Genomic DNA, 16304 nt, shown 5'->3' with positions numbered 1-16304 from the left:
CCCTTCGAGCCAGCACCGCCATTCAATGCGATCATGGCTGATCACTATCAATCAGTACCCCGTTCCTGCCTTCTCCCCATACCCCCTCACTCCGCTATCCTTAAGAGCTCTATCCAGCTCTCTCTTGAAAGCATCCAACGAACTGGCCTCCACTGCCTTCTGAGGCAGAGAATTCCACACCTTCACCACCCTCTGACTGAAAAAGTTCTTCCTCATCTCCGTTCTAAATGGCCTACCCCTTATTCTCAAACTGTGGCCCCTTGTTCTGGACTCCCCCAACATTGGGAACATGTTATCTGCCTCTAATGTGTCCAATCCCCTAATTATCTTATATGTTTCAATAAGATCCCCCCTCATCCTTCTAAATTCCAGTGTATACAAGCCCAATCGCTCCAGCCTTTCAACATACGACAGTCCCGCCATTCCGGGAATTAATCTAGTGAACCTACGCTGCACGCCCTCCATAGCAAGAATATCCTTCCTCATATTTGGAGACCAAAACTGCACATAGTACTCCAGGTGCGGTCTCACCAGGGCCCGGTACCATTGTAGAAGGACCTCTTTGCTCCTATACTCAACTCCTCTTGTTACGAAGGCCAACATTCCATTGGCTTTCTTCACTGCCTGCTGAACCTGCATGCTTCCTTTCATTGACTGATGCACTAGGACACCCAGATCTCGTTGAACTCCCCCTCCTCCTAACTTGACACCATTCAGATAATAATCTGCCTTTCTATTCTTACTTCCAAAGTGAATAACCTCACACTTATCTACATTAAACTGCATCTGCCATGTATCCGCCCACTCACACAACCTGTCCAGGTCACCCTGCAGCCTTATTGCATCTTCCTCACAATTCACACTACCCCCCAACTTAGTATCATCTGCAAATTTGCTAATGGTACTTTTAATCCCTTCGTCTAAGTCATTAATGTATATCGTAAATAGCTGGGGTCCCAGCACCGAACCTTGCGGTACCCCATTGGTCACTGCCTGCCATTCCGAAAGGGACCCATTTATCCCCACTCTTTGCTTTCTGTCTGTTAACCAATTTTCTATCCATGTCAGTACCCTACCCCCAATACCATGTGCCCTAATTTTGCCCACTAATCTCCTATGTGGGACCTTGTCGAAGGCTTTCTGAAAGTCGAGGTACACCACATCCACTGACTCTCCCTTGTCAATTTTCCTAGTTACATCCTCAAAAAATTCCAGTAGATTTGTCAAGCATGATTTCCCCTTCGTAAATCCATGCTGACTCGGAACGATCCCGTAACTGCTATCCAAATGCTCAGCAATTTCGTCTTTTATAATTGACTCCAGCATTTTCCCCACCACTGATGTCAGACTAACTGGTCTATAATTACCCGTTTTCTCTCTCCCTCCTTTCTTAAAAAGTGGGATAACATTTGCTATTCTCCAATCCACAGGAACTGATCCTGAATCTATAGAACATTGAAAAATGATCTCCAATGCTTCCACTATTTCTAGAGCCACCTCCTTAAGTACTCTGGGATGCAGACCATCAGGCCCTGGGGATTTATCAGCCTTCAGTCCCATCAGTCTACCCAAAACCATTTCCTGCCTAATGTGGATTTCCTTCAGTTCCTCCATCACCCTAGGTTCTCCAGCCCCTAGAACATTTGGGAGATTGTGTGTATCTTCCTCAGTGAAGACAGATCCAAAGTAACGGTTTAACTCGTCTGCCATTTCTTTGTTCCCCATAATAAATTCCCCTGCTTCTGTCTTCAAGGGACCCACATTTGCCTTGACTATTTTTTTCCTCTTCACGTACCTAAAAAAACTTTTGCTATCCTCCTTTATATTATTGGCTAGTTTACCCTCGTACCTCATCTTTTCTCCTCGTATTGCCTTTTTAGTTAACTTTTGTTGCTCTTTAAAAGAGTCCCAATCCTCTGTCTTCCCACTCTTCTTTGCTATGTTATACTTCCTCTCCTTAATTTTTATGCTGTCCCTGACTTCCCTCGTCAGCCACAGGTGTCTCTTACTCCCCTTAGAGTCTTTCCACCTCTTTGTAGACTTGATGGGCCGAATGGTCTTATTCTGCTCCTATAACTTATGAACAAGTGGGTGCTGGAAACATGGCAACTCTTGAGCACTGACTGTGTGTAATCTTCTATTCTTACACTCTTGGGCGTGGGTGTGATTGTGCGTTTGTAGAGTAAGAGGTTTAGGTTTATTATTATTATTGTCACATGTGCCGAGGTACAGCGAAAAGCTTTGTTTTGCATGCTATCCAAACAGATCAGATGTACCATAGTTAGATGCAATCAGTTCAAACTCAAGTACAATAGATCGAGAAAAAGGGAAGATACAGAGTTCAGAATATAGTTCTCAACATTGTCGCGCATCAGTTCCAGAGACAAAGTTCAATGTCCGCAATGGGGTAGAGGTGAATCGGACTGTGTCTGTATAAAAGGTTGTTTTCATTCTACCTCGGTACATGTGACTTAAAGTACCATTGAACCATTAGCTGGTCATTTTGTGCCCTGGCTTCATACCTATGAGAAAGGTTAAATCAACTAACTATACTAATCACAGTAACTATTTCACGTGATATCCATTTGTGTTCAACAGTTCAACAGTTCAACAGAGCTTTATTTGTCATTCGGTACCAAGGTACCGAACGAAACTACATAGCAGTCACACACAAAAAAGAACACAAGACACATGACCCCAACACAAACGTCCATCACAGTGACTCCAAACACCCCCTCACTGTGATGGAGGCAACAAAACTTCCACTCTCTTCCCCACGCCCACGGACAGACAGCTCGTCCCCGACCGACCCGCGCAGTCCCCGCAAGGGGATGGAAGTCCCCGCGGCCGAGTCGCACCGGGCGCTGAGACGTCCCGCGGCCGAACCGGGCGATGGAAGGCCCCGCGACCGAGCCGTGCGCAGCTAAGTCCCGCGGCCGAGCCGCACTGGGCGATGTTAGGCCCCGCGGCCGAGCCGCACCGGGCGATGGAAGGCCCCGCGGCCAAGCCGCACCGGGCGATGTTAAGTCCAGCGGCCGAGCTGCTCCAGCGATGAAAAGTCCCGCGGCCGAGCCGCACCGGGCGATGTTAGACCCCGCGGCCGAGCCGCACCGGGCGATGGAAGGCCCCGCGGCCAAGCCGCACCGGGCGATGTTAAGTCCAGCGGCCGAGCCGCACCAGCGATGAAAAGTCCCGCGGCCGAGCCGCACCAGCGATGTTAGGCCCCGCGGCCGAGCCGCACCGGGCACTGTTAAGTCCAGCGGCCGAGCCGCACCAGCGATGTTAGGCCCCGCGGCCGAGCCGTACCGGGCACTGTTAAGTCCAGCGGCCGAGCCGCACCAGCGATGTTAGGCCCCCGCGGCCGAGCCGCACCGGGCGATGGAAGGCCCCGCGACCAAGCCGTGCGCAGCTAAGTCCCGCGGCCGAGCCGCACCGGGCGATGTTAGGCCCCGCGGCCGAGCCGCACCTGGCGATGGAAGGCCCCGCGGCCAAGCCGCACCGGGCGATGTTAAGTCCAGCGGCCGAGCCGCTCCAGCGATGAAAAGTCCCGCGGCCGAGCCGCACCGGGCGATGTTAGGCCCCCGCGGCCGAGCCGCACCGGGCGATGGAAGGCCCCGCGGCCAAGCCGCACCGGGCGATGTTAAGTCCAGCGGCCGAGCCGCACCAGCGATGAAAAGTCCCGCGGCCGAGCCGCACCAGCGATGTTAGGCCCCGCGGCCGAGCCGCACCGGGCACTGTTAAGTCCAGCGGCCGAGCCGCACCAGCGATGTTAGGCCCCGCGGCCGAGCCGCACCGGGCACTGTTAAGTCCAGCGGCCGAGCCGCACCAGCGATGTTAGGCCCCGCGGCCGAGCCGCACCGGGCGATGGAAGGCCCCGCAGCCGAGCCGCACCCCGCGCCGTGAGGAAGAGACCTAAAAGAGAAAGGTTTCCCCCACCCACACCACCACCCCCCACACATACACAACCAAAAAAAAACAAAAACCATCCCAACACCGACACACAACAAAAACAACAAAAAAAAGGAAAAAAGACGAACAGACTGCTAGCGAGCCGCAGCCGTGAGTTCTTTCCATTACATTGAGTTATGTGTAGAATTATAAAGTCATACAGCACAGAAACAGTCTGCAGAAGGGTCCTGACCCTAAAATGTCACCTATCCGTGGTATCCAGAGACACTTCCTGATCTGCTGAGTTACTCCAGCACTTTGTGTCTTTTCTTTTGTAAACCAGCATCTGCAGTTCCTTGTATCGACAGAAACAGACCTTCCATTCTGACCAGCAAATCTCTGTACACGGAGCACTCCTCAGTTTGCAAGGCGTTTCCAAGTTTCTACAACACCTTAACGTTGAAGGTCAAAATTAAAATGGCAGATCACAGTTTAAGAATAAGGGGTCGGCCATTTAGAACGGAGATGAGGAAAAACTTTTTCAGTCAGAGAGTTGTGAATCAGTGGAATTCTCTGCCTCAGAAAGCAGTGGAGGCCAATTCTCTGAATGCCTTCAAGAGAGAGCTAGATAGAGCTCTTAAAGATAGCGGAGTCAGGGGGTATGGGGAGAAGGCAGGAACGGGGTACTGATTGTGAATGATCAGCCATGATCGCATTGAATGGCGGTGCTAGCTCGAAGGGCCGAATGGCCTACTCCTGCACCTATTGTCTATTGAATCTATGTTTTTGTTTAAATTCTGTCCTTCCAGTGATGGTTCTGAGAAAAGCTTTGTCTGAAGATGGGTCTTGGCCCAAAACATCACCTATTCCTTTTCTTCAAAGATGCTGTTTGACCCGCTGAGTTAGTCCTGGTTTTTGTATCTATCAATGGTTCTGAGAGCTTTGTAAATAATTGAATAAACTACCGCCATCTCTGTCCTTGTTATGTCATCCCATTTAGCCCATTATTTTGCAAAAAGGACGTAGCCCATTATTCTTTCTACAAAATGTGGCATTTCAGGTTCTATTGCATTGAAATCATCTTTCCAGTTACACGCCCACTTTGGCATTCAACGCACTAACCCTAACCCGCACTTAAACGCTTCTGAACTCATAAACACATTTCAAATCATATATGATGATTATTTTTAATATTGTCTTTTTACATATTTTTAATATTGTCTTTTTACCTTACTAATGTCATTTTTAATTTTTTTTAAAATGTTATAATTTTTCTTTTAATCCTTGGAATATTACTGCTGAGGTGACCTATTACATGGTCACAGGGAGGACGTACAAGCTCCGTACAGACACAACCCGTAGTGGAGATTGAACCCAGGTCTCGGGCACTGTAAGGCAGCAAATCTACCGCTGCGCCACCATGCACAGGGAGTATTGTAAGGGGGTGAGAACGCTCCCTTGCAAACCTCCAATGTTGATGTTATGTTTTGATAAATTGGCAGCTTTTAAGGGATTATGTATATTTCCTCTAGAGATGTAGAACTCCAGGAAAAGATTTCCAATTCCTCCTCTAGCCGGGCTGATAACTGTGGACCTGAACTGGACACCCTACGGAGAAAGGTAAGATGAGAACTCCTTCAGACGTTTTGCTATCACATCACTGTTCCGATTTCACCTGCAAGATCGTAAAATAGTTTCCACATTGAATTTAGAATCTTAATTGTTCCCACTCTGCATTGCACCAACCAACTTCATAAGTTCATAAGTCATAGGAGCAGAATTGGAACATTCGGCCCATTGAGCCTACCCCATTATTCAGTCACGGCTGATCTACCTTTCCCTCTCAACCCCATTCCTCTGCCTTCTCACCACAACCTTCGACACCCCTGACTAACCAAGTACCTATCAATCTCTGCTTTAAAAATACCCAATGACTTGGCCTCCACGTCAATCTGTGGCAATATATTCCACAGATTCACCACCCTCTGGCTAAAGAAATTCCTCCTTGTCTCCTTACTAAATCTTCGTCTTTGTAATAAATCTGGAGCTTAACAATATGAGGGGCATTTTCAAAAGTTGGTGTTGAACATTATTGGAAAGCAATTTATCACGTACCTGATCACCTCCGCCATTTTATCCCAACCATGTGCTTTTCGTTTAGTTTTGAGATACAGCATGGAAACAGGCCCTTCGGCCCACCGGGCCCGCGCCGACCAGCGATCCCTGTACACTAACACTATCCTACACACTAGGGACAATTTTACAATTAACATTCAGACCTGCACGTCTTTGGAGTGTGGGAGGAAACCGGAGCTCCTAGAGAAAACCCACGCAGGTCACGGGAAGATCGTACAAACTCCGTGCAGACAGCACCCGTAGTCAGGATCGAACCCGGGTCCCTGGCGTTGTGAGGTTGCAGCTCGACCCGCTGCGCCATCGGGTCTCCTTGGTGCTCCTCTGTGGGCCAAGTGTATGTTACTTGCTTCACTTTCCACGTCAACACCATTAAGTGAAGTTGCTGCTTTGTCCCAGTTTCTTAAATAAGTCGAAGGTAGACACAAGATGCTGGAGTAACTCAGCGGGTCAGGCAGCATCTCTGGAGAGAAGGAATGGGTGACAATTCGGATCGAGACCCTTCTTCAGACTGATGTCAGGGGAGGGGGTGGGACTTTGTGGGATTTTGTGTCTACCTAATATTGTTTATTGTTTTCCTGCAGCCATCTTTCCTCCTGAACATGTGCAGTAACTTCCACAGTTCTAGTTTAGTTTGGTTTAGAGATGCAGCACGGAAACAGGCCCTTCGGCCCATTGATTCCACGCTGACTATCGATCACCCGATCACACTAGTTCCATGTTATCCACTTTCAGTTTTCAGTTTGTGGATTAACCTTGCAAACCCGCACGTCTTTGGGATGTAGGAGGAAACCGGAGCACCCGGAGGAAACCCACGTGGTCCAGGGAAAACGTGCAAACTCCACACAGACAGCAGCCGAGGTCAGGATTGAACCCGGGTCTCTGGCGCTGTGAGGAAGCAGCTCTACCCGCTGCACCACCGTGACTAACTTCCTATATTATTTTGCTGCTCTACATAATATTGACCAAATCACTGAACAATAATGTGGTTCATGCCACAATGGGGAAATTGTTCTTTCTGGAAAGGAGAGAAAAATCTACGTGTTTATTTTGTCGTCAATTTTGAACTTTTTTCTTTTGTTGATAAATAGGTAGAGCTGCTTGAAGCTCGCTTGAAGTTAACGGGCTGCGTGGACAAGGATGGGAACATACGAGGGGAAGGGGAGCATTGGGAGAGAGACCCCTGCACTGTGTGCCACTGTAAGGTAGGACATCCAACTCTGCATGCTGTGGAATGACTGAGTAACTCCACCAAGAAAACGTCAGGCATGGGAATGTTGCCCGTTGAATCAAATGCCTCTCACCCCACTCTCTCAAACTGAGAACTAGGGGTGCAAATTCGGCAAAGGTGGGGAGAAAAAGTCATACAGCATGGAAACTGACTGCAATGGCAACTTCGAAGGTATCACAAAATGCTGGAGTAACTCAGCGGGTCAGGCAGCATCTCGGGAGAGAATGAATGGGTGACGTTTTGGGTCGAGACCCTTCTTCGGACTGATGTCAGGGGAGGGGGCCGGACAAAGATAGGATGTAGTGGGAGACGGGAAGACAGTGGGAGAACTGGGAAGGGGGAGGGGAAAGGGAGGGAAAGAGGAACTATCTGAATTTAGAGAAATCAATGTTCATACCGCTGGGGTGTAAGCTGCCCAAGATGCAGTTCCTACAATTTGCACTGGGCCTCACTATGACAATGGAGGAGGCCCATGACAGAAAGGTCAGATAGGGAGTGAGAGGGGGAGTTGAAGTGCTGAGCCACTGGGAGTTCAGGTTGGTTAAGGCGGACTGAGTGGAGGTGTTGAGCGAAACGATCGCCGAGCACAACTTCAGTCGTTTCCAATAAACTCTATTCTAATTGCCGTTACTCCACGAGGAGTGGGAGAGATCGATCTTGGCGCAAACCAACAGTGAGATTTCCAAACGTATTTTCAATTTAATTAGTTGTTTATTGAAGTAGTTGTACAAACAAGAAGATGAACATACCATGGCTGTACTTATTTTGCATTCAAGTCACAGCTGGCTGTTTGTCCCCCCCCCCCCTCCGTCTGCTTTCGGTTCTCGTCGCCGGTCTGTTGCAAGTCTGAACTGTACCTCACCAAAAGCCTCCATGTCTGCCCTCTCCCAGTCCTTGTGCCTCCAGATAGACCGCCAAGTTCTGCCCTCTCCCAGTCCGTTATGCCCATGTCTGTGTTCATCTCACGACAGCCCCCAAAGTGCCCAAAATAACGCGGCAAAAGATATCTAGACAAAATAATATAACATGCCAAAACAGCCAGCACAAACACACATGGCTCCTACACTGACCCTTTGGCCCAACTCAGCCCTGCCGACCAAGATGCCCCATCTACGCTGGTGCATTTGGCCCATATCCCTCCAAACCATTCCTATTCACGTACCGTACCTGTCCAAATGTTTATAAAATGACTTGCAAGGTGCCGCCCGGCCCAGGCCATTCTCTGTGTGCTGGTCCCTGAAACAGATCTGTAGTCACTCATTACAATCGCCCCACTCTTTTAAACCTCCACTCCAACAGCAGCATTTCACGAAACATCATTCCCTTTATCCTGTGTCTACACTGTACGGCTTGATTGTAATCATGTATAGTCTTTCCGCATGACTGGATAGCGCGCTACAAAAAGCTTTTCGCTGTAACACAAGATAATAAGCTGAACTAAAATAAACTGATGCTGTTATTGTACCTGCATCATCTACCTCCTCTGGCAGCTCACTCCATACACCCACCACCCTCTGTGTGGAAAAAGTTGCCCCTCAGCTTCCTATTAAATCTTTTCCCTCTCACCTCAAACCTATGTCCTCTGGTTCTTGATTCCCCTAATCTGTGCATTCACCCGATCTATTCCCCTCATGATTTTATACACCTCCATAAGATCACCCCTCGGTGCTCCAAAGAATAATGTCCAATCTCTCCCTATAGCTCAGGCCCTCTAATCCCGGCAACATCCTCTTAAATCTCGTCTGCACTCTTTCCAGCTTAATGGCACCCTTCCTATAACACGGTGACCAAAACTGAACACAGTAATCCAAATGTGGCTTCCTCAGCATCTTGTACAAATGTAACATAATGTCCCACCTTCTGGACACAATACTGTGTATGATGAAGGTCAATGCGCCAAAAGATCTCTTTATCACTCAATCTCCCCGTGATAAAGAACTTTATTTATCTCCATGGGGGGAATTTGGTCTGCCAACAGTCATAAAAACACAAGGTACATGAAACATGAAATTAAAGTGACGAATGGAAAGGATTGGAGGTGTGCAAAGATTGGGGGGGGGTGGTCAGTCTCAGTCTCAGTCTACCCCACGACAGTCTACCCCACGACAGTCTACCCCACGACAGTCTACCCCACGACAGTCTACCCCACGACAGTCTACCCCACGACAGTCTACCCCACGACAGTCTACCCCACGACAGTCTACCCCACGACAGTCTACCCCACGACAGTCTACCCCACGACAGTCTACCCCACGACAGTCTACCCCACGACAGTCTACCCCACGACAGTCTACCCCACGACAGTCTACCCCACGACAGTCTACCCCACGACAGTCTACCCCACGACAGTCTACCCCACGACAGTCTACCCCACGACAGTCTACCCCACGACAGTCTACCCCACGACAGTCTACCCCACGACAGTCTACCCCACGACAGTCTACCCCACGACAGTCTACCCCACGACAGTCTACCCCACGTCAGTCTACCCCACCACAGAAGGGGGAGGAGTTGTACAGTTTGACAACCACAGGGAAGAAGGATCTCCTGTGGCGTTCGTTCTGTGCTACATCTTGGTGGGACCTGTCTGTTGCTGAAGGTGCTCCTCAGGTTGGCCAGTGTGTCATGGAGGGAGGGAGCTGTATTGTCCAGGATGCTCCGCAGTTTGAGGAGTACCCTCTCCTCCAAGACCATCTCCCGTGAATTAGATAGAGCTGTGAAGAAGGCATATGGTATGCTGGCCTTCATCAGTTGGGGCACTGAGTGCAAGAGTCGGGGAGACATGTTGCAGCTTTATAGGGCTTTGGTCTGTCCACATTTGGAGCATTATGTGCAGTGCTGATTGCCCCTTTACAGGAAGAACCTGGGGGCTTTGGAGAGGGTGCAGAATGTTGCCTGGATTAGAGGGTATTAACTATAAGGAGAGGCTGGACAAATTTGGTTTGTTTTCTCTGGAACGTCAATGGTTGAGGAAAGACATGATAGAATTCGTATAACATTATGAGAAGCAGACTCCAGAGTCCCATCCAGAAACATTGCCTTTCCATGTCCTCCAGAGATGCTGACCTGATGAATTATTCCAGCACTCTGTGTTTTAATGTAAATAAGGAATTAAAATGAGAAATTATTTTGGGATGAATTCAATGGAAATATATGTTAGCATGAAGTTGTGGTCGCAGAAGATAGGAAGTTTCTTTTTAATAAGAAACATTCACAGAAGTTGGCATCACGAATAGATAGAGTGGACACAAAAGCTTTCATCAGTCAGAGTATTGAGTATTAAATATATAGAAAGGAACTGTTGGTATACACTGAATATAGACACAAAGTGCTGAAGTAACTCAGCGGGTCAGGCCGCATCTCTGGAGAAAAGGAATGGGTGATGCTTTGGGACAGGACCCTGAAGAAGGATCCTGACCCAAAACATCCACCCATCCTTTTTCTTCAGAGATGCTGCCTGACCCGCTGAGTTACTCCAGCACTTTGTGTCTATATTGAGAATAGAAGTTGGGAGGTCACTTTACAGTTGGACAAGACAGCACGGGCAAGGTGGGCCAAAGGGCCTGTTTCCACACTGTACAACTCCAGGACTGTCAGTTAAGGTATAACTGGACTGATATATATAAAAGTCAATCTATTAGAGTTAATTTTTTATACAATACAATATATTTGTCAGCATTTTTGTTTCGCGTTTATTACCTGCAGGACGCTGAGATCACGTGCGTAGTGACGACCTGCCCTCGGAACTGTAGAAAGCCCGTGAAGAAACGAGGCAAATGTTGCCCGGACTGTGAGGAGGAGTGACGACCATCAAAAACCAAAGACGTTTCATCAGCAGATTATATCACACAGGCACTGAATACATCCAGGACTATTTGAATTGTTCTATGTTATTGTCAAAGTTTATCCCTATGTTTTCCTCTCCCCCCCCCCCCCCACCCCCTCCCCCACCTCTTCCCAATGCCCCACTTGGACACACACCCACTTGCCCCCTTCCACCCACATTCCTTCCTCTGACTTCACAATTCGTACCCCTTCAAGCCTCAATACGTTTGTCTTTTCATCTCTGGCCTTTGTCCAATCATCTGCCGATCAACTCCCCACCCCCCCCCCCCCCCCCCCCACCACCTGTATCCACCAATCACTCACCAAACTTTGTTCTGGTTCGTAGGTTCTAGGAGCAGAATTAGGCCATTCGGCCCATCAAGTCTACTCCACCATTCAACCATGGCTGATCTATCTTTCCCTCTCAACCCCATTCTCCTGCCTTCTCCCCGTACCCCCTGACACCCGTACTAATCAAGAATCTGGTAATCTCCGCCTTAAAAGTATCCATATTTTTTTTAATGTCCTGCCCCCTCCTCTCTTCCAGCTTCCTCCCCCGACCCCACCACAATCAGTCTGAAGAAGAGTCCCGACCCGAAACATCACCTATCCATGTTCTCCAGAGATGCTGCCTGACCCGCTGAGTTACTCCAGTCTTTGTGTCTTTTAGTTTTATCTCTCCCTTTGTCTCGCCCCAACCCCCAATACCAGAGACCTGATCCACTCAGTATTCATTCCCAGTGGACTATAAAACTTAACCTGAAATGGCCCAAGTGTTTAGCTTTCTCCTCATATGGTTACAACATTGCACTGTTTTAAAGAAACGTGTTCCTTTTTTACCGTGAATATCATATCAGGAACTTTGTAAACACAAAAGTTGTTTTCTTCTATATAAGGTTCAAGAAACTTCACACATACCTCAAAACAAATGGTTTCTCATTATCATGGTGCTAAATATTTAGATTTTAATCAGTAAGACATTAGGTATTACATCTTGAATTTTATACTTTGTACCATTTTTGTTGGACTTGTCGTGTTGTATATACACTGTTATATTTTATTCAGTCCTAATTTTTCGGTAAATTATCTCACGGACGGTACAACGTGTCACTTCAGGGTTACGTTGAAAAACTGCTAACTTTTGCCAGTAATATTTTTAGAGGATGTGGAACCATTTTTGTGGAATAGACTAAGTATATTCAACCTGCCAAACCCCCCCCCCCCCCCCCCCGAAGTATATTGCAAACTCTGGCCTGCACCGTGATGTGCATTGTTCAGTTTGGACGCTTTGATAGATTAGAGACAACAGAAAATAAAAGCAGAAAACACTGGAAATACTCAGCAGGTCAGTCTGCATCTGTGGGAAGAAAAACAGAGCGCGGCGCGGTGGCGCAGCGGTAGCGTTGCTGCCTTACCGCGCCAGAGACCCAGGTTCGATCCTGACTGCGGCGGGTGCTGTCTGTACGGAGTTTGTACGTTCTCCCCGTGACCTGCGTGGGTTTTCTCCGGGATCTCCGGATTCCTCCCACACTCCAAAGACGTACAGGTTTGTAGGTTAATTGGCTTAGTGTATGTATAAATTGTCCCGAGTATGTGTAGGATGGTGTTAGTGTGCGGGGATCGCTGGTCGGCGCGGACTGGGTGGGCCGAAGGGCCTGTTTCCACACTGTATCTCTAATGTAAACGAAATAAAACCAGCTAATGTTTCAAGTCAAAGATCCTCACCCAGTATCTCACGTGAACTGACCTGCTGAGTATTTCCAGTACTTTATTTTAATCTCCAGTTTCTGCAGGTTTTTTTCTCACAGTGGGTAAAGAATCTTTCTGAAAAATCGTGTGACTGTATTCCTTGTTTTTTTCCCCTATCTCCGGGGAAAATCCAGGGTATTTTTCTGAATGACGTTCCCATTGAGCGAGGCACATAGCTATAGGTGACGGTGACAAATACACCCATCAGCCAAAACATTATGACCTGGTGAGCCAAATCTTTATGACCACCTGCGTAATATTCTGTTGGTCCTCCGTGTGCAGCCCCATGCGCAGCAGGGTGCGATGCACTGTGTATTGTGACACTTTCCTCCCGTGACCACCATTAAGATTTTCTGTGACTTGTGCCACAGTCGACCTTCTGTCGGTTCGGACCAGACGGGATAGCCTTCGTTGCCCTCGCGCATCGATGAGCCTTGGGCGCCCAACACCCTGTCTGTCGCCGGTTTGTGGTTTGTCCCTCCTCGAACCACTGTCGGTAGGTACTCACCACTGCTGACCGGGAGCACCCCACAAGCCTTGCCGTTTCACAGATGCTCTGACCCAGTCGTCTGGCCATAACAATTTGGCCCTTGTCAAAGTCGCTCAGGTCTTTACTCCTGCCCATTTCTCCTGCATCCAACACATCAACTTCAAGAACTGACTGTTCACTTGCTGCCTAATATATACCACCCCTTGACAGGTGCCGTTGTAGCAAGATAATCATTGTTATTCACTTTGCCTGTCAGTGGTCATAATGTTTTGGCTGGTCAGTGTATTTCCTAACTGAAAAATGTTTTACCAAGGAGATCACTGCCCCAGCTTCTGGCTCAGAGGACCAATTCCCAGGTACAACATCCCAGCAGGGATCGATCCCGTCTGAGAGTCGACATTGGAATGTCACAGGAGCTTGATCCAGTGAATGAAGAATCGTAACAGTGCATTTGGATTCCCATTTTTCCGTGAGTCAGTGATACGTTACTGCCGCATGTACCTGGATCCAGTGAGACGCCTTGTTTCTGCACCCAATCACACAGCGAGACCTCACCTAGGCAGTGCACAATCTACTCAACGAGTTGCTGTGTTTCTGGCGCTGGCACAAGTTACACAAGGTTCATCGAATGGTCGATATACTTCCTCGTAGCGGCGAAGCCAAGCCTGCTGCTGCACGTGGCGACAAGCGGCCCACTCCCCCGTCATTCCTCCCCCCCCCCCCCCCATTGTCCTCGCCGCCCCCCTCCCCCACCCACGCCCGGAAACCCCCCCCCCCCCATCGTTCTCGATGGCCCCCCTTTGTCCTGGACTTGTCAATTTGCCCCCCGTGCCTTGCATCTGTTTCCACTGCCTAGCAAGGTGTCATTTCTGTGTCTGACAGTAAATCGTGGTACACCACACTGTATGTACTCATCCAGAATGAAACAGGCTTCAATTAAAAACACATGTATTTTTGCCCGCTCTGTCCAGTTTCTCATTCAATGTCTCATCATCTACGTAGAAAATATCAGAATTGCAAACTTAAAACTTTTACTGGAAGTTTTACTTATTTGTGACAAATGTGTTGTATTGTCAGTTTGTTTCTCATCTGTTTGGAAACTTGCAGCCATGTAATAGAGGGCCACTGCCTCCCACCATGGACTCCAGGGCAAGTTGTGTTTGCGTTCCAATGCAATGTCGTCGCCATCTTCACCAAACTGGGACCAAGGTGAAACCTCCTGTACATCGGCGAGACCAAGCGCAGGCTCGGCGATCGTATCGCCGAACACCTCCGCTCGGTCCGCCTAAACCTACCTGATCTCCCGGTGGCTCAGCACTTCAACGCCCCCTCCCATTCCCACACTGACCTTTTTGTCCTGGGCCTCCTCCGTTGTCAGAGTGAGGCCCAGCGCAAATTGGAGGAACACCACCTCATATTTCGCTTGGGCATCTTACACCCCAGCGGTATGAACATTGACTTCTCTAACTTCAAATAGCCCTTGCTTTCCCTCTCTCTCCATCCCCTTCCCAGTTCTCCCACCAGTCTTAGGATCTCTGACTACATTTTATCTCTGTACCGCCCACTCCCCTGACATCAGTCTGAGGAAGTGTCTCGACCCGAAACGTCACCCATTCCTTCTCTCCAGAGATGCTGCCTGTCCCGCTGAGTTACTCCAGCATTTTGTGTCTACCTTCGATTTAAACCAGCATCTGCAGTTCCTTTCCACACAGGGGTGAAGGTGATAGGACCAGAGGGCCCCGACCTGAAACGTCACCTATCCATGTTCTCCAGAGGAGCTGCCTGCGCTGCCGAGTTACTCCGGCACTTTGTGTCTTTTCTTTTGTAAACCAGCATCTGCAGGTCCTTGTTTCTGCAGTTTGGAAAATATTATTGTGATATCATTTCAAATATGAAAAAAAAAAGATTATTTTGTTTTAATAGCAGAAAGGAAGCAGACAATTTGCAATTAGCGGTATTGACAATACTTTTAATGGGGACATTAATGTCAGCAAACTGTGCAGGAGAAATTATTTGAAGGATTTCAAGGACGAGGGATTTCAGTTACAGGAATTAGGAGAGATTTTGGGAAAACATTTAGCCAGGCAACAGACAATAGACAATAGGTGCAGGAGGAGGCCATTCGGCCCTTCGAGCCAGCACCGCCATTCAATGTGATCATGGCTGATCATTCTCAATCAGTACCCCGTTCCTTCCTGCCTTCTCCCCATACCCCCTGACTCCGCTATCCTTAAGAGCTCTATCTAGCTCCCTCTTGAATGCATTCAGAGAATTGGCCTCCACTGCCTTCTGAGGCAGAGAATTCCACAGATTCACAACTCTCTGACTGAGAAAGTTTTTCCTCATCTCAGTTCTAAATGGCCTACCCCTTATTCTTAAACTGTGGCCCCTTGGTCTGGACTCCCCCAACATTGGGAACATGTTTCCTGCCTCTAACGTGTCCAACCCCTTAATAATCTTATACGTTTCGATAAGATCTCCTCTCATCCTTCTAAATTCCAGTGTATACAAGCCGAGTCGCTCCAGTCTTTCAACATATGACAGTCCCGCCATTCCGGGAATTAACCTAGTAAACCTACGCTGCACGCCCTCAATAGCAAGAATATCCATCCTCAAATTTGGAGACGAAAACTGCACACAGTACTCCAGGTGCGGTCTCACTAGGGCCCTGTACAACTGCACACAGTACTCCAGGTGCGGTCTCACTAGGGCCCTGTACAACTGCACACAGTACTCCAGGTGCGGTCTCACTAGGGCCCTGTACAACTGAGAGTCAAGAGGCAGTACACTATGATTATGGATTTTCATAATCTTGAAGTACTTACACAAGGTAACTAGGGAGGAAACTTCCCACTGGTGGAGACACCGAGGGCCAGGATACCAAAGTTTAAAGTAGACTTTAGACCTTTGGGATACAGCACAGAAACAGGCCCTTCGGCCCACCGAGCCCACGCTGACCAGCGATCCCCGCACACTAACACTGTCCTA

The 16304-nt window shown here is 48.5% G+C and overlaps 1 protein-coding gene across 1 annotated transcript in view; it reads left to right on the top strand.

Annotated features, from left to right (window-relative positions):
- Positions 1–11287, top strand: part of LOC144604715 (peroxidasin homolog) — a 122235-nt gene extending 110948 nt beyond the window's left edge. Inside the window, exons 23-25 of the mRNA XM_078419364.1 lie at positions 5421–5508; positions 7113–7226; positions 10958–11287. Coding sequence (XP_078275490.1) covers positions 5421–5508; positions 7113–7226; positions 10958–11056 — 301 coding nt within the window. The 3' untranslated portion in view covers positions 11057–11287. The remainder of the gene's footprint in view (positions 1–5420; positions 5509–7112; positions 7227–10957) is intronic.
- Positions 11288–16304: the final 5017 nt, after the last annotated feature.

This window comes from Rhinoraja longicauda, chromosome 22 (assembly GCF_053455715.1).
Source record: "Rhinoraja longicauda isolate Sanriku21f chromosome 22, sRhiLon1.1, whole genome shotgun sequence".
In the NCBI taxonomy this organism is placed as follows: Eukaryota; Metazoa; Chordata; class Chondrichthyes; order Rajiformes; family Arhynchobatidae; genus Rhinoraja; species Rhinoraja longicauda.
Note: the sequence above shows the minus strand (reverse complement) of the source record. Positions and strands in the feature narration are given on the sequence as shown.